This window comes from Vanellus vanellus (genome assembly GCF_965231255.1).
Source record: "Vanellus vanellus genome assembly, chromosome: 17".
NCBI lineage: Eukaryota > Metazoa > Chordata > Aves > Charadriiformes > Charadriidae > Vanellus > Vanellus vanellus.
The window spans coordinates 5,372,080-5,391,192 of NC_138922.1; the positions used below are offsets into that span (position 1 = coordinate 5,372,080).

The 19,113-nt window shown below is 41.5% G+C and overlaps 1 protein-coding gene across 1 annotated transcript; it reads left to right on the forward strand.

Annotated features, from left to right (window-relative positions):
- Positions 1–8,698: 8,698 nt before the first annotated feature.
- On the forward strand, positions 8,699–15,155 carry CYBC1 (cytochrome b-245 chaperone 1; the record flags this gene model as incomplete). The annotated part of the gene is made up of 6 exons (XM_082492399.1): positions 8,699–8,783; positions 9,976–10,017; positions 11,310–11,383; positions 12,431–12,527; positions 13,796–13,940; positions 14,510–15,155. 6 exons carry the CDS (start codon positions 8,699–8,701, stop codon positions 14,640–14,642), a joined length of 576 nt encoding a protein of 191 aa, XP_082348525.1. The 3' UTR covers positions 14,643–15,155.
- Between the last annotated feature and the right edge of the window lie 3,958 nt (positions 15,156–19,113).

Consider the following 19,113-nt stretch of genomic DNA (forward strand, 5'->3'; position numbering starts at 1 on the left):
CTCCACAGCCCCCCGACACCGAGCTGCAGCTCCGCGGGGTGGTGGTGGAACCCCAAAACAACCCAAAAAGAGGGGGGGGGGGGGGGAAGGAAGCGTAAGGACGCAGAACGAGGCACCGTACCTCGCCGCCGCGGTGAGTTGCGTCCCCGGCGGGCGGAGGCGGGCCGCCGCCGAGCTGGCCGCAGCGGCAGGCGGGGCAGGCCGCGCCTCACCCGCCGCCTCCCCGCCGGCAGGTTCCCGGCTGGGCCCGCCGCCTCCCCGCCCCCCCCCGCGCGGCGGCGGGGCTCATTGTGGACCTGAGCCTCGGCACGTAGCCGCCGCCGGCAGCGCGCCGCCGCGGGGCGGGGACGAGGGACACTCCCCCCCCCCCCCGGACCTTCCCGACCCTTAAGTCCCACCCGTGCGAGGCGGGGGCGGGCGGCCGCGGCCTGCCGAACACGGCCCTGCAGCCGATGGCGATGCTCGGCGGGCTGCGGCTGTGTCTCCCCTCGGAGGACAGCAAATAACGTGAGGGACGGCATTTACCAAAGGTCTGCGGCTTCCCGTGAGCTTCTTGGCAGACTTTTAAAAACATACTCTGCAGTTAGAGCATATAAAGATATTTTCCCCCGATTTTTGTTTTCTTTTAGTCCCTTTAAAATGAAATAAAACCCTGGAAGTTTCTAAGGACGTCATCATTTTATTTAACCAGTATGCTACGATCTCCCATTTCCATAACAAACACAGGTATCAGTGATGCTGTTCCCAGGCAGGTACCACAAATCCTTATTACAGCATTATTAAACATACATATCAGCTTTCCACAACCTCTCAGCCCCCAAAAGTATCAATTAAGATGCTTATGATCCATGTCAGAGCAGCTGTCCTTCTAAACCCCAGGTTGTAACATTTAAACAAAAGGTTCAATTTGCATTTTGCTCACTCATTTAACCCCCCCCGCCCATTTGGAGAGACATGTATAAGCATACACCTACAGCTGTGCTGAGAAGTTTTTCAAGTAGAAAATGACATTTTAGAAATTAAACCACAGAACTTCCAACAAAGATGCAATTTCCTGTCTAAACTGCAACCTTCCTTTATCAAGTGCCCCGGGTAAACCCCCGCCTGTTACAAGTAAGGCCTAACGCTTTAATCCACAGACCAGGGGTTGTTCAGTGCAAACAGCATCACTGTGCAGGAACCAGAGGCAGTCATAGCTGCAGAAGTTTGTCACACAAGGACATGACTCTAAATGCTTCTTCCACTGCAACTGTCTGTAAGAGACATCACAATTCAGAGAAGCAAATGTCTGTGGATTTGTCTGTTAAAGATTCCCCAATCAAATTAATTAGTGTTTCAAAGATAACCCCTGAGCAGAATGTAAAAATAACATTGGGTTTTCTTTTAATTTACAGACTAGAGGCGAGTTATCATTGAGGTCAAGGAAACCAAGAATTCCTTAGCTTTACCATATTGAAAGCACATAGAAACACTTTCTTACTGCCCATTTAAAAAAAATAAGCTGATACTGCTTTCCATATACCCAGGAAAAATACCACTAATCCTAGCTTGACATCAAAATTGTAATAGCTTTGGTAATAATTTTCTGTGCTTCCGCTATCTTTCTTTAAAATGCTTTCACAATTCACATTAGCACATTAGTGCAAGTCTTTTCTAAAAGCACTACAATCACTGTAGAGCAATTCCTGTGCAACTTCAGAATCTGGGTTGCCTACAGAATTGCAGGAATGCAGCATTAGCTGACATCGTTTCCTGTTCCTTTGGATGAATATTTTCATACTAAAAAGCTGTGCCAATCTCACAACATATTCCACAAAGATACAATAGCCATAGTTGCATTAACGAATACAGTGAGAGCACAGATGAGAGTTCTAAATTAGGAATGTGTCAAGATTTGCACTTAAAGGCATCACTAAAATCCTTCTGTTTCACACTTTGATGATTATGCTTTCATTTATTATCCAAACTTGATATAGTGATTCTTCAAAAGACACGACAGTTTTGGATATTTCTGTAACTCTGCACAGATCGTATTTAAAATATTTTTTATTTCCTCCCATATTTCTTTACATTTACAATGAAAAACAGATAACTACATGAAAATGGAAACATTTACAGAAACATTGGGGACATCTTAGGTACACAAATGTACCTACTTCATCCACTGGCTCAGGAATACCTGGACTGAATTAATTTCAATTTAAGAATACAAACAAAAAAAAAAAGGGGGGGCCAAAAACTTGTACAAACTGAAAAGCATGCAAGTAATCAATGTTTTGATGTATGGTATAAGATTATACTTGTGTAATCATTAGTTAATTAGATGTCCCATTTATCTTATTGCCAAGAGCAATTTCTGCTTTCCATTAGCTATTTATGCCACTTTCCCACAGAACATGAGATGAATTACCATCAGCACTGCGATGACTACAGGAGAGAAGGAAGCACCATCTTGTTTTAATCTGCCCCCGGGGAGGTAACAGTTAGTACCTTTGCAACACTGCAAAGGCTACTTCCAAAAAAACCCTCACAAAATAAAAGCCTTCCTATGTCAACAGTAGGTAGCACTTAAGAGCATTAATTGCTTTTATGGCCTCTCTTGATGTATTTGGCCTCTGTTGCTACATTTAACATTTATACCTGCACCTAAAGCAATTACACCAAGGATGAAACAGAAAACTAAGCATTTCTCTATGAAAACAGTATGCTGCAAACAACTTCAGCAAGCCTTAAAGGTTATGCATCAGTCCAGCATGACACTGCAAGCTGTAAATGCCTCCTCAAGTTAGTGACAGCATATGCCAGTCAGCAGCTGTCAGAATTAGGCAACAAATCTCAGTTACAGCTGGTAAACACGTATTCCATGAAATTTGTACTCCCCAGGCTTTATACACACTGTTTCCATAGAGGTCAGTGGGGCACCACACAGCTCCATGGGATGATCTCATTTATAACAGGGACACAGAGCTAATTTAGCCCAGCCCAAAACAACACTGGGTGATGGCTTCCAACCAACTGTTTAAAATCAAGCACACTGGGAATTTTATCCTGGCATGCTAATCAGATCACATGCTTATTGCACAGCTGAATCTTTAAGTTCAAGACCTCAGGGGAAAAGAAAAAAAGTAGCAGCAGCTAGATCAGAATATTTAGGAAAGTGGTCTGAAATTAGGAAAAAGGAGCAGAAATATTGGTAGTATCAAACTAATGCAAAATAAAGGCCAGTTCTGTTATATCTGCATGTTCTTATTTTTAGATCAATGACTGAAAAGTTACAGGTGTATTTCCTATACAATGCCTTACAAAAATCTATTTTTATATTATCAAGCAAGACATCTACAAATAATCAGTTACATATTTCTGAATGTTTCTTCTGGCAAATAGTTTTTGTTTCTGCAGCAACATGCTTTGGAATTTATGCTATTCATGAAGTCTAAGATCAGGCTTTTAAAGTGTGTTTCTTCTTTTATTTAATTGGTAGGCATAATGCCACTTACCTACTTCAAAGTGCGGGTGTTAAATCCCCAGATGATTGCAGGAAAAGTGTTGTAAGAATCATTAATCAATAGCAGAAGGTTACAAGGATCCTTGCCGTATTCCAGTTTGGACAAGTGCTTGATTGTCCGTGTGTATGGTATTTCCCATAGTTGAAATAATTTCTCTCTTATTTCATAATTAAGTCATATCAGGTTATCCTACTGTGGTCTTTGCAGAACTGGAGAACCATACAGTTGCTAATATTTTTGCAAATAGTAACATAAGAATAAAACAGTGATATGCTGTGTGGTTTATACCGAGTGGAGGGAACAGATGAGTTTCTTATTTCACTCTACTTTGGACACAAGAAGTCTTTTGTCTTGTATCACTCAAAATGGCTTAACATTTGGTTTCCAGAGAAACTGGTTGCTTATAAAAGCTGACAACTTCTTATACATAAATTTATTCCCAGAAGACTCAGTCAGGTGCTTGTTGGGGTTGAGAACACGTGATACTTATTACTTCCTATTTCTCATCCAAATCCAGCAGCTGGTACCTCATGACTCACAAGCATGCCAATTCATTCTTGCAGTTCCTCATAGCCCTTTCCCATTAAGACAGTTACACAGAAATTGCAGACCAGTTTATATTTTCTACTACTGAAGTCCATACTATGAAGTCTGAGGTCCCCCCCCATCTTCAAACAGTTCATTTTGGACTGTTATGAAAAACACTCTGTGACCAAAACCTCAGTTACTATTCACCAATAATGATGTTCAGGAGCAGCTGAAAAAGCTTGTACCATGTTATGGCCTTGAGCAAACACTCTGGAATATCTGGATTCATATTAGGAAAAAAGCCAAAAATTGCATATGTCATTCAGGAAGGACCACATTCCTGTGCAACTGAGAGAGGACCAAATATCATTTATAGATTAAGTTACACATTGGATTACATAAAGAGAATTTAAGCAGCTAAGCTAAACTACATTTTGGCCCAAAGATAACATGAACAGTTGCTCTAATGGATTGAACAGGAACAGTTTTCACATGTGAACAATGTTTACCTGAGCTAGAAACACAAAGGATTTTTCAAGTGTAATCTACTACCCACAACAGGAAAGTCGCTTGGTATTTAAAGTGAATTAAATCCTTTCTCCTCCAAACAACAGATTTTTCCAAACCCAAGCCTTCAGTTGACATACGATTCACTGAGAGTCACAAAATTAGTGTTAAACCCATAAGATTATCACCATTATTTTTGCTTTGCAATTCCCCCCCAGTTTTTGAACAATAGCATTAGGTTTTTTAGGATTCTGTTCACAGTAGTAACAGTTATAGTTGTAACAACATCAATTGGTAACACTGATCTTATTTACTACTGGCAAAAATAATAATAAAAAAAAACAACAAACAAACCACCCAGTAGCAAAGCTCTTCACAAGTATCAAATCATAATTGGAAGAATGGGAAACTTCAAAGGGAGGTCAGCTCTCGACTTGCATGTGTGTAGTTATTCACAGGGGCATGTACCCATAGAGATGCACGTACATGGTAACACACCCAGTACAAGGAGACGATGGCTTTTAGCTGCTGCAACAGGGAATCAAGGTCCCAGCAACAGGTCTTCTCTTGGCAGCCATTTTGAGACAACTTTGATGCTGAGAAGTCACATACAGAACTCCTCCTGCTGCAGTCCTCTGCCTGTACAACACAGATGCAAAATGCTTGTGAGTAATGGCTACCACACAGCATGAGCCAGTGACCCAAGTGTGAGGTATGCACCAGCTGCCACTGAGAGGCCAGAGGTGTAGTGGCCTCTACAGCAGCCATAGGGACCAGGGACAGCCAGGCAAGAGGGGCAGCCGGGAGAGGCTCCCCAGTACAGAGAGGGGCTCCTGTGCCTTCCTACCCCTCAGCCCAGAGCAGCAGCTGCCCCAAAACCTGAGAGGCTGAGCCCACCTCACTCAAAGCCAGTCTGGCAAACCACTACCACCAGTAAAGCTCTTCCAAACAGCCAACCTCATCCTACAGCATTTTATCTCCCTCCTCTGCCAACACGTAAGTTTTTCCTCATCTTTTACGATACAACTAAAATCATACAATCTAAGGAAATTTCGACTCTTACTTAGGCAGCATCCGCAGGCCTACCCACCATCTTGACTAGGGGCAGCACACCGCCATCTTGGCTGAGGCGCTTCCTTTCTAAAGCCCGCGGGGGCGGGGCTGGGGGGCGGGGCGGGTTATTTATCCGCTTCTCTGCCCTTACCCAAAATGGCTGCCGGCGCATCCTATCCTTCTCCAGCCGGGCGGTGCTCCGGCCCTCAGCGGCTGCTCTGGCCGCGCCCTATGGTGCGGGGCTGCGGGAAGCGGAGGTGCTGGGCCCTCCCGCCCCATTCACAGTGTCCGTACGGGTGTGCTGCTGCGCGCCCGGGCAGGTACTGCGGGGGGCGCTGGGGTGGGCTGAGGCGCAGCCCGCTGGCGGGGCGTGTGAGGGGGAAGGTGTGGCGGGGAGCCCACCGCGGGCGCAGCGAGCAGGAGCCGCTGTGGAGAGCCGCGCTCCTCCCTCAGGGAGCCGCTGGCGGCCCCTCCTCAGGCTTGAGGAGCTGGTGGCGGGCGGTGTGTCCGCCGAGGGTCGCTGCCCCGTCGGCCTGGCGGGGGCCGAGTCCCGGCTGAAGGACTGGTGTTATCCCCCGGGGTCGGGGGGGGGGGAGAAGCCCGAAGTTTATGGGGTGTTGGCAGTGCTGCAGCCCCGTTCCCCGTTGTGGGGGGACGCGCAGCAAGGGGAGAGCGGGGCGCGAAGCAAACGCATGCCGGTGCGCGGTCCCGCCTCGATAGGTGTCTGTGGTGAAGCTTTCAGGGTGGTGGTTTGGATGGCTTTTACTCACTCATCCTCAGTCGGGAGCTTGGAGGAAGTATATGGGCGTTTATTTCAGTGCTGGAGAGCAGTTTAATGTCAAACCCAACAAATTCAAGCAAAATTAACAGCCCAAAGGTGTCTCTCTGTGTAATTGTAAAACTGTCATAGTAAAACTTTGGTGTTCACATAAAGGAATGTTTATGACTTATTCTATTAAGTGTAACTTTTAAGAAGCTGCTTTGGTGCTTTTTATTCCCCGAGGAACTGATCTTGCAAGCAGCTGCCACTGATTTTGAGTGTCCATCGCTAAGCTGACACTGGCATTTGCATGATTGGACTTCACTGAATGAATATGGGGGGAGATATTGAAGTTCACATTAATGGATTTCACATTAATGGACATAACTGGTATATAAGTGAATTGTGTTTTAAGTAGGGTGTGTTTGTGAAATACAGTCGGGTTTCTGCAGTGGTCTTTATATATTTGATAACTTGTTGATATCTTTTTTAGGTTGCAGGCAGAAGAAGGCTTTGTATGTGTTGAAATATTTTCCAATATATTGAGAGCAACTCGCAGGAGTTGCTTGAAAATTAAAATTTCATGCTTGACATCCAGAGGAGATGGAGTGTGCCTTATGTATAAGTGGCTTTGTCTCTTCGTTTCAGATTCTCTCAGATATGTTGCTAAGAGATTAAAATCAAAGTCGTATGTGCTTTTTATTTCACTGAAAAGACTTGGCTAAATCTGCTTTATTAAATTAAAAAGAAATAAATCTCTGGAGCTTTGTGTCTAAACTAGCCAGTTGGTGCAGAATTGCAGGAGTGTTATGTAGCATCTAAGAACAGCAAGATGACTGAAGGAATTCTGTAATAACCTGGATGTGCTTGGGCCTGCTCCCTAAGTGTTTTTCATGGTTATTCAAAAACCTGTTGAATGTTGGCATTCTTCTGGAAGCCTGTTAATGTGGGCAGCTAACAACAGCTTAATGCCAGCCTCCTAGGAGCTGGCGCTGTGAGCAGAAGTGTTGGCTATTTAATGATTAAAGTACCGAGTCAGTAGAAGTTGATGTTCATTATATTTGACAGTAAACAAGCTGTTTAATGCTCCTGCAGTCCCTAAAATGCTTCACAGATATTGAGCTTCATTACACTGATTAGAAAAGTAGATGTCCTTTTTAGAAATCCCTTTTGAGGAAGTCTGTTTAAAACCCCCTACCTTAAGTGATACAAAGGTTGTAACACAGAAGAGCAAAATGGAAGATATCCTTGATTAAGGCCAAGGTATACCATGCTAACATTATGACACAATGCTTAGCCCATGCTTTCGTTTCCCATTTACTTTTACTGGATTGTGGTCTTCATAATAATGACTTGCATCTCTACCAATTAGTGCAAGAGAAGCGGTAAGCAGCCTGCCCTTTCTCTAGGGGCAATTCTGAAAGATCAGCTGGGTCCTTATTTTCCTCTTGCATCTCGTACAAGGCAGTATTTATGCTTCTGTTGAGAGTATTAGGATAGGATTGGTTTTTGCACTGGAGCTCACAGTCATGTCAGAAGTCAAACAATTTTATGCTGTAAATATTAAAAATGAAAATGCTGCCTAGGTTTGCTCAGCTCTTCCTGTTTTTAATTAGTACCTCTCTTTTTAATCTCTACCGTTATTTTCTGACTAGGTTGAAGGCACAGTCTTGTTGGCGAGAGACAAACATACTTATTGTTTGGAAGCTCCTGGTTTTATTCTTGAGTTGACTTGAAAGATTGGAATGCCATATACGGCATTATGTGACACTGGCACTGCTGGGCTGAGACTAACCCTTGCTGGTCTGTCGGGGATGAGAGACCTAAAGTCTGTGTTTCAGAAGGCTGCATTGTCCTGCTTCAGCTGCCAGGGTAGTACCTCATGGCAGTCTTGGCAGTTAGCAGGAAAAATGCTGTCAAAGAACTTTCTATTGCTCTTGCTGTTTTATTTGTTTGAAGTATGCATGAATTAGCAAAAACATTGTTCCAGGTTCTTGTTTTTCACATTTTCTTCTGGAATCTGGTTGTGATAAAGGAAGATACTTTTATCCCCAAACCAAGAAGTTTCTGGAAGAGTTCAGATTCCTGTTGTCGTTGTGCAAGTCTCCACATGACAGTTTTTCTTTGCAGTTTTTTTTACGTGTGTCTTCTGCTCTTCCTGTGGAAAAAAGCCTGTTCTTACCCTGAACATCTTTTAGAGTCTAGATGAAGACTTGATAACTCCTGACAAATGCTAGGAAGGGAGAGTGTTGGAGTCAGCAATGATTTTAAATATCTTCTTAATCATCTTTTTGTTGGTGAGGTTTCATGAGTCAGACTGGGCTGTTGGGAGTTTCTTCTGAAGATGTACATGTTGGTTGAAAACCGCTCAAGTTCCCATCTTCATCTGAAGAGGTCACCCGGCATCCGATCTTGGTCTCTCTTTGTTGGTAAGACCATAATATTCCTCAGTTTATTTCAGAGCTTGCTTTAAAGGAAGGGATTCACAGAATAAATTCCTGAAAGAGCCTCTAACAAGAAATGCCTGTCTTTTAGGCATTTTTCTTTGAAGAAGAAGAATCATCATGCTTTGAACTTCTCCTTTAGCATAGCCGCTAAATGAGTCTGAAGCCTCCTTCTCAGTGTGGTAGTTTCACTGTGAGACTGGTAATTTTTACAGTCTGTCATCTGCAGAACCTTAGAGGCTCGTGGACAGAATTTTGAGGGAGTCCTGAAAGATGAAGAAAAGAAAGTTTATTATACGTCATGTAGCAATGTAAATGTGAAGCTTCTGAAGGGAATGCATACTTACATTGGAAAACATCTAGGTTTTCAGAAATAGAAAAATGTGCAGTGGAGCGATGCTGGGGTTAGATTTTACACGTGGTTGGCAGTGAACTCTTAATGGCACTGTGCATATGAAATAGGAAGTGATAAAGGATGTTCTGAAAGGCATCTGGTTCTAAACACTACTCAATATGCAGAAAAAAAAAATATAGGGAGTAGTACTTCTCAGGACCACACTGAGAGAGCTACTGGGGAAAAATGTGGCATATTCTGCTTTCCAGCTGAGTTGATCCCTTTGCAGTAACACTATAACATTGTCATTGCTTTCAGTGATGTTGTGTTGTCAAACTCTCATTGAGACAAGATCTTTGCAGTTGCAGCAGCACTCTGGGGCAAGAGGCACTTTTCTACTGCTTCCTCCTCAAGGGGAGGACACAATTTTATTGCAGAAGTGTTCTTTTGGCTCCACAGAGCACTTAGAGGGGAAAAATAACCGTTGTAGTGTAATAACCGTTGTAGTGTTTAGCATGCTCAATGTTGTACTGTGCTTGAGAGGAAGTATGGTGTAATGGTTAGATTAAGAGTCCCTCTGAAGTTTTGTTCCCGATTCTGTCACGACCTTCTATTTCTGACTTCAGCCCCTGCGCTCTTTAGTATCTTTGCAGAACGAGAGGTTTTTTTACACTGAGTTCAGAGAAAAATAACTGACTGTTTCTTAAAGTGATCAATGTTGCAATCACACTTGTGCCTTTTTTGAAAATTGATGAACTTGTGAATACTCATATGTTTTTCATCAGGGAATTTTAGCTGGTTTGAGCTCCTGGTTTGTATTAATTCTCTTCCCTCTCATCCTAGGAATAGCCTCCATAGGTTTGGCTGCTGCTTATTATAGTGCAGGTAATGGTCTATAATTTTTTTTTTGTAAAATTATTTCCTGTTGATCTGTTCTTCATGCTGATGACTCCTCTCTGCAGCTTCTGTCTGGCCTTACAAAGGCAGTATAAGTACCTGTCACATTTTGTGGTGTGAATATTAAAATCCAATGATAATTGTTGCCTGTGTGTGACTTACTATGCTTTAATGCTCTATTTCTTACTCGGCCTCCCTTTCTGTTTGTAAGAGTATTTTTAATAATGATATTTAGTACTCTGTGGCATTTTGTACTTTCAGTGTGTTTTGTAAATGTGATTAGCTGGTCCTCAGACCTCCCCTGGGAAGACATATAATGATTGTTTGCCACCATAATGAAATGATTACCTTGCCTTTGATGGAAGTGCTCTGTTTCTCTGGAAACTGTTAAATCATCACTGGCAGAGATTACCCATAAAAGCACCTTTAGAGAACGGACAGCTACTGCTGCTTCCTGCCCCTCTGCAATAGAGTTGATGCACCAAGTGCCAGGTGTCCTTCCATCTATGGAATTGATCCTGCAGGCTGTCCTGTAAGTCTCTGGCTGCATCCTATTAACATCAAATTTTAAGACTTAATAGTGTGTAGGAATATACTACCAATATGCTCAATGTATTTTTATTTTAAGAGCAAAGTCCAGTGAAAGCTGCTTAAGACACCAGCTATATCAACCTTTTTTTCTTAAGACATTGCAACTAACTTTTCTGAAATGATACTGAGCACAGTTCTACTCTGGGTTTAGGAAAAGTCTGAGTAAGCAAATTGCTTAGGCAGCTACATGGAAACATTTCCAAGACATGAAATGCAAGTGTTTGTTTTTCAAGAGAGATGACTGCTTCCTTTTATGAAGAAACATGTTTGCTTCAGTGAATTTCTGTTGTCCCTTACCGTTACCCTCTGCAGCACAAATATTTCATGGTTGAGAGCAGGTTGAGAGTTTTGTTGATGCCTTTTAGGATGACTTTGCTTTTAGGGAAAAGAAAGATGTAGTGCTGTTACAACCTTGCCAGTAATACATATGCTTATAATTCTGCATAGTTTGGAGCCCAGTGTACATGGAGTCTTTGAAAAATATGCGAAGAGTTGCTGTATTTTTATCCTGGGAGAGAGCTGTAAAATAGCTTGCATTGCAATTAAAGGCAAAAATGTTGCATCAGAGAAACCTTTTTTCCTTTTGTTGCCTTTGAAGGGGGCATGTTGCTTTTAAAACCGTTTGAATACTAAAGAAGGGAAAAAACCCAAAACCAAACTAAATTTGTGCATTTTTTTGCATTGTTCAGACAGCTTGGCATGGAAACTCTTCTATATGGCCGGGTGTTTCTTTGTGGCAGCACAGAATCTGGACCAGTGGGAGGTAAGATGCTGAATTCAGGAAATGAGGTTGTGTGCGTTTAGAAACAGTTGGCAGATGCCGATTCCAGCAGCTGCATGCCCTTCAGCCCCATGCACTTGCTTAGTCCGAACAGACAAGTTATGTGTTTTGGTTTTGAGGAAACCCTTTGGGGTTGCTATACTAGGACTAGAATTAAGGCAATAATTCTTTCACTACACAAGCATGAAAATGTGAAGTTAAATATAAGAGTGTTTTTTAAGGGGAGTCTTGCCCCAAACTGTTTTGTGGCCTTTTGCTCTTTTATATGAGGGAAGAAGAATAGCACATTGAACTGCAACATGATTTTGTACTTACTGTGCCAGCTAATGACAGAACAACCATTAAATGGGGTATCTCTAACCTTCCAGGTTACTCGGCTGTTTTCCACTGGGAAAAGAGTGGTGTTTGTGAAGCTGGTTTATAATCTTGTGGATGTTGATTTGTTGGGAGTTGGACTGAGAGTAATAACCCGCTATATAGGCTTGTCACATTACTGACCTGTGTTATTAGAATAAGCAACCCACACATACGAGTCTCTTCATCAACTGTCAGGGATATTTTAAAGCTGGTGTAAGCCTGGCTCATATAGCACAACACTGGAATTTTGGTGGAGTTAGTGACTGTTAGTAAAAAATGTAACTAGAACTTATGTTCACTATATGATTATACTGCAGACCAAATGTATACACCAAAAGTGAAAATTAAAGAAGCTCCAAATTAGTGTTCAAATTTGATTTCAGGCAAAGTTTTTGTTACATAAGGAATGTGGCAAGAGGGGCAATGAAACCAGCTTTAACTTCCTTCTAGAAGTAACACAAGAGTTACAGTAAAATCTCTGTTAAAGCCAAGAGCAAGATTGTGATTTTCATGGTCTAATAATAATGTCTCTAAAATAGCTATATATTTTTCTGTGCTCCTAACATTATTTTCCCATATAACTTTTTTATTTTACTTTGATGCATAGCTACTGATGGTGTTTTTAAGAAAATGTTGATTTTTTTTTTTTTTTTTTATTTTTCAAATTTTCAGGAAGCTGTATTTGATAAGAGCAAGGGAACAATCTGCCTGAAAACATTCAATCTTTACAAAAAAATACTGACCTTCTCAAAAGGAGGCAATGAACAAGGTGAGAAAGTATTATCTGTGGTAGTAAATGTGGTAAGCAGACAGAAGTGCATACATGCCCATTTAATAGGTGTTTCTGGAGTTCTGTACTCAAGTTAGTCACATCTGTTTCCAGATCTCTCTTGTTCCCAAGCAGTGGATGTAATAATCTGCTTCTTGGGACCCAAATGCTTTTTCAGGTTAGGGTGCTGAATGCATCTTGTTAGTTATTTTAATTCAAGGTAACTAGGCTTACACATTGCTTTCTGTAATAGTCTTAGCCATTCCTTTGGGATGTTAACGTGCAGGTTTGTATTTCACTTGGCTAGCCTGCTTTGCAGGTGGGACAGGTGAAAACCTTAAGTTTTGGATACAGGAGTTGAGATTTCTATATTCTAGTCTGGTTTTGGTAGCAGGCAAATCTTTTGATATCATATGCTAGCAGGCATGTTATATCTTGCAGATATATAATATGCATTTAAACCAGCGTATTCAGTAGGCTCACCTTAATGCAGTATCTCATTTCTTTTGAGCTTCCTGTTGGAGTAACAGAAGTTGAGGTATAGTGTGTGACTTGGGTGAGTCACTGTGAGACAGGAGCTCCATTGTAAACTAAAGTAGGATCCTCTTCAATGTCAGGTTTTTTTATTCTGCTTGCTAGTCTAAATCAAACCAACTCTCAATATGCTTAGGAAACTGACAAAATTTGGAATTTCCTGAAGTTGAATTGTTTTTTAAACAGTTTGTTTTGGAGATGGAAGGTAAGAGATGTGGAGAAGAGTGTTTAATGCTTCTGAACTTTTCTTTAAGGTATGTTGATATGTTGGAGCTGAGCACATATCTTCCTGAGAGGTTATTTGGCAATATCTGTTTCAAGTACCGTTAACGTGGGGACCCAGAGATCTGCAGGTGCTCTGAACAGTTAAATCTTTCAGTATTTGTTCAATCACAGTAAACTTAACACCTATGTATTTACTCTGTACAGAAAAATATTTAAAACTGTCGTTAAAGTGGGAAACATAAGTAATAAACTAATGGTCCCCAGCTCCTGGGAGGCAGTGTATCTTGTTCATTAGGGCCTATACAGCTAGCGTGTGCCGTAGTCTCTCCTCGTTTGTTTTGCAGGAGTAGCTCAGCAAGTGTTTGCTATTGCAGGACTGCCCCAGTTGTATGGGGTCAGAGCAATAGTTCTCAGGAGCATAGAGCCCCAGTTGGGGAAGTCATTAATAGTAGTGCTGAGAGTTTACTGTAATGCTAACAGACTACTTTGTTTTCCACATCTGTTTACAGTAGTGGCTCTACTGAATGAGATCCGAGATGTGAACGTGGAAGAGGAGACTGTGCGATATTTTGGGAAGGGTTACTTGGTTGTGCTACGATTTGTCACTGGATTTTCACACCCACTGACTCAGAGTGCAGTGTTGGGCTGTAGAAGGTGCAGTGTGGACTTTTTTTAATTAGAATGTGTAAGGTGGGAAATACTAATCGTGGATCAGTAATTGTCAACTACTAAGACTCAGCTCCATTTTCATACTTGCTGATGTGACCTTGCGTTACTCATTTTAACTTTTTTAAACCCTTTAATGCTTTCAGTTGCAGACATTTGGATAACACCATCTCCCATCAGGAGGCGGATCATATTTAGATAATCTAAGCTCGATCCCTTTAGTGTTGCACGTCTGCTGTAGTTACCTTCACTAGCTCAGCTGTGCAATGGCAGAGGGGATTAATTCTATTTTGCAGTGTATTTATCACTTAACAGGATTTATTCTAAGAATTGATAGTAAGGAATCTTGCAGCAGGGACTGTGGGAGAAGGATTGATTTGTTCTGATGTGGGAGTAATGGCTTGGCGTGGTATGCCTTTGCAAGTGGGATGCTGTCAGTCATACTCTATGCCATATGTTGACTGGCCCTTCAAACAGTTATTCTCAAGAATTAGCGTGCCTGTCTTTGTCAACACCACGGTTCCACTAACTCTTACATTGTTTCTTCTTTTCCGCAGTGATGTGGAAGCAGTTGCCAAACTCATTACTAGTTTTCTGGAACTGGACAGAATAGAGAGCCAACAAGATCTCTCTCAGAGCAGTGAAACGGAGGCTAGTGATGCGGATGAACCACAGGATAAACATCAGTAGTCATTGTGAGCTGAAGAAAGCAGAGGCTTTCAAACATCTGGAAAAGATACTGATTGTTCTTCAGAAAAAGAAATCCCTTACAATCTTGACCTGGGCATTTTTCTACATGTGCATTTACAATGGGAGGAATGTGTCTTAGGGCACCTTTTTTAGTGCTAAACTGCTTCAAGGTCCACGCTCCCAGTATTGCCATTGTAGAGTCCAAAGCAAATTCTGGTTTATTTGCTCCTTTGCTTTAGCTCCTGCATGTGGACACTGCTGGTTTTTGAACTTTGTCAGCTCATCAAACTTGTCTAGGAATAGTTATTTATTAATGAATTGGTTTGAAATCACTTATTGCTTTCCCATTAATGAAGTGGAGATACAGATGTAAACTTCCACTTACTGCAAACATCTGCTGCAGGTACAGTGTATGAAACGCAGAAGACCTGAATTTGTAACTTATAACACAACGCTTTGAGGTTTTTCTTGAAATGTTATAAATGACTGAATATATTGCTAAATTGATTTTAAGTAGCTTAATGTATGCGATTAGGTGATGCAGGATAGTGGCACTTTTATGTTCTCTACTACTGACTTGCCATTAGATACCAGTGGAAATTAGTTGTAGTGACTGTCTTGGAATTGGAAAGACCAGGCTGATCAACTTGTTACACTGTCTGCTCTTGGACTTGCCAAGGAGCCATAAAGAGTAAACAAAAACTGATCACATTGATGATTCAACATCTTTGGGATGTTCTAGCTTAATCGTGTTCTGCTTAACTTGTGGGCATAGGCTACCCAGAGATAGAAGAACCTTTTTCTAGACCTCAACATTTACTATTTTAACTGTGCATTTAGAAAGGAAGAAAATCACATCTGTTGCTTTAGGTAGGGAGAAGACCGATGGCAGCTTAGATTTGTTTAGTATTTCCTTGCTTGAAATGACATTGAAGTGCTAAATAATAACTTTTTTTTAAGATAGCTGGGATAGATCCAATGTTTGGCTTGCACCCATGTTTTACTCCAGGTGTGTGTAGTGTCCTTTGTTCTGACCAACGGTTTCACAAATGGTTAAAATATGAATTTTCCAAGATATTTTTTGAAGTAAAAGCTACCTCTGTTAGCCAACATATTCTGTCTAGAACTAAAATGTCATCAGGCCTGTATCAACTTTTCAGTACAAGAAAAAACTGCTTGTATTAAAGTTCATGAGGTTTTATTTAGGAACTGTATGGTCTTAAGACCTGAATTAGAAAATATTTCCACAGTTACTTCTAGGAGATCTGAACAGGGTATGAGGTAACTGTGTGCTCTGCTTTCATATTTGGCCAGCAGCAAATGTCTTCTGGCAGCAGTTTCTTTAGGACTTAACCTGCATTCTTGTTTCAAAGCACTATACCTCTACAGAAGAGAACGCTAAGAAAATATTTCAGCAGAAGCTGTGTCCTGTTGTGTGTTCCAGCCATAACTGAAACTAAGCACGTACTTATCTGACCCAAGAACGGGTTGTACCAAGATTTCACTTCCAGCCATTTACACCCAGTGTGTGAGCTGTGAGACAAAAGTGCTCTTACTGTTGGTTTGAAAGGGCCATCAAACTGTAATAGGGAGGTAGCTGTTGATGCAGCAGCTCAGAAGTGGGTCTATTTCTGTTAAATAAGAAAAGAAACTTGTAATTACATCAGGTATCAAAGCAGACCTCTGCCAATAGACATGCTTGTGAAGTCCTCTCAGTTGGGGGGCTAATCATGTGGCTTTCAGTCTCCACCCCGCATCACTGGAATCGGGGAGCTGCTATGTGTGAATGTGGGAAAATTAGGTTGCAGGCAATTAGCTAAATTTGGCCTTCACTCTGAAGCACAGCTGTAAGCTAAGAAACCTGTTAAAAAAAAAAAAAGATATTGCAGGGTGTAACACTTTGGAGAGTTCTTTATTTAAATCCACTGTAATATATACCCTAGGTGGCACTCAGAGGAGAATGAGATTGGGAATTTGGAGAACTCTTTTTTTTTTTTTTTTTTTTTTTTTTTTTTTTTTTTTTTCTCTTCTTTTTTCTGCCCACTGTGTAAAATGAGAATGTCAGGTGTTCTAAGGACTTCCAGTAAGAAATACTGAAAGAGTGTTTAATAGGATAATGTAAGCAAAAGCTCAACCTGCAGATAGCTGCTGCTTTGTAGCAAGGCTGTTCAGTGGGAGTACGTGTATGGATGCGCGCTGTGCTTACATTCTGAGACCATGGATGAAACGGACAAAACTACCTGCATTCAGTCTTGGCTGTACTGGATTTCTTTTGTGTTTCCATGAGAGCTAAGGTTCTGTGGAAGATACCAACCATGCTGTGGTTTTCCAGTTGAAAATCTGCCTTAGAAAGTTATGACTATTGATCTAACCTTACACTGCATTGTGTGTCCTGCTTCTGTTGAGCTGTTCTGTGCCTTGAGCTTGCTGTACATTCATGATGTTGGTAATGTATATACTTATGGACTATGCAATATCATTATACAAAGACCAAAACAATGTAACGAAAATTCAGAATCCTTAGAAAGGGGAATGACCTGTAGTAAGATAGAACATGTCTTGAAGTACATTCTGTGGAATAAATTACATGTTGAGTTGATGTCCAATGATCACCCCTTTAAAGATGTTCTGTAGTGTCACCCTCACACCTCTGTAGCCCACTGTTGGTAGGCAGGAGAGGGGTGACTGCTGGCATGCATTGTGTGTCTAGGAGGAATATTTTGAATCCTCAGCCTTTCACTTGGAACAGCTGGTGTGCTCCTCTCTTGTGCCCTTTCCATTTTGCACTTGGCAGCTCTGTCGCCATACGAACTAGCACCGTTTCAAATGGGAGCCAGAGTTCTGTAGACTGAGCTAATGTGAAGATTGAGTGAGTAAATTCAAGTGCTGTGTTCTGCCTGTGGTCCATGTGTCGGGCACCGCTGGCCAATACATCAACTAGGAGCTGCTTGTGATACTGACCTTCAGTGCAGGCTAAGGGTGGCACAGCTGCGCACTTGGATGTCGTGCCTGAATGTGTATCATAGGTTGGTGTTCATTTCTCTTGATCCAGGTTTTGAGCTTCCCATCTTCAAAAACTGTTTGTGTTTTGTACTTGGCAGACGTAGCCAGATTTTCATGTTTTGCAGTAACTGTCTGCATGGAAAATTAAATTGCAAATCGCTGTTACCATGGATTTGGTTATGACAGTGTCTGCAGGCTCCTTAGGTGATGCAGCTTGAAGGGACTGTTTAGAACAGCAGGTTCCAACTCGGGACAGGTTCTGTTCTTCTTTCCACTAGTCCTTTCTCTGAACCTCTTTTGTTGTCACTTTTTACCATTTTGTGAAGGCTTTTTTGGATAGTTTTCCTCACTTCTCTTGGGCCTAACATATTGAAAGGCCCAGGAAGCATAGCCTTATTGTGCGCCTGATGTGCTTGTACTAAAAGGAATGATGTGACAGAGCAGTTTTGGTTAGCAAATTACACTCCTAGAAGAGTATTACAGATGTATTTGTTAAGGTTTTTGCATCGCAGCCTGTCTAGTAATTTGAGATGAAGCAGCTGTAGTTTGACTTACAAATGATTGGAAAACTTGTATAAAAGATCTTAAGTTAGATGTAACCCCCTGCTCCATAAAGCCAACACTTTTTATTAGGTCCTTTAATCTAATTGTATGATAAGTGCCATTTGGCAGCTGCTTCAGCTTAAACCTGAGTAGCACGGTTGAAGGTACTTGTGTGTATGTTGTTCGATGGGATGACGGCCTTGGCTGTCACACTGAACAAAAGCGGGGCTGCATGTTGTACAGAGGGAGAAAGTTGCATTATCTAAGCTTATAATCTAATATTCTCGTACTTCACAAAATGAGATATTCCAGTAACTAGAATCAATTGTACAAGTATCAAAGAAAATTGAAGTATTTATAGCTGAGATCTGACTCTTGTGCTGTATTTATGAAGTTACACAGATACCAAAACCTAAGCTGGCTTACACAGTAAAGAGTGGTAGTTCTGACGCTGTAGTGGGTTGCTGAGAGGCAAACATACTTCTGGAAAATGTTTAGAAATTGCTTTTCTACTTTTAAAATTGCAAGTAGAATTTCAGCAAGGGCTTGTATATCTCATCTTTTTTTTTTAAATGTCCATTGATAAAATCAACTTTGATAACTTGTTTTGTGTTACTGTAGTCTTTTATATTGCTTTTAATTAAAATTATTAAAATATGAATGGCTGTCTAATTTACTACTTGGGCACAGATGTATTGAAGGAGTTGTGGGGGGGACAATGGGATGGGACAGAGTAGAGGAAGCCCAAATACCTCGCTCATTACTGACCCTGCTTTTGCTCTTTTACAGCAGCTCAGCTTCCCGTTTCATGTAAGTGGATATATCCAACTCTCCACTGGTGAATATATTTGCATTTCCCCCCTCTAAACCAAACCAACATGCCACATGCAAAAAACCTCAACCAAACAACATTTCCACAAACATT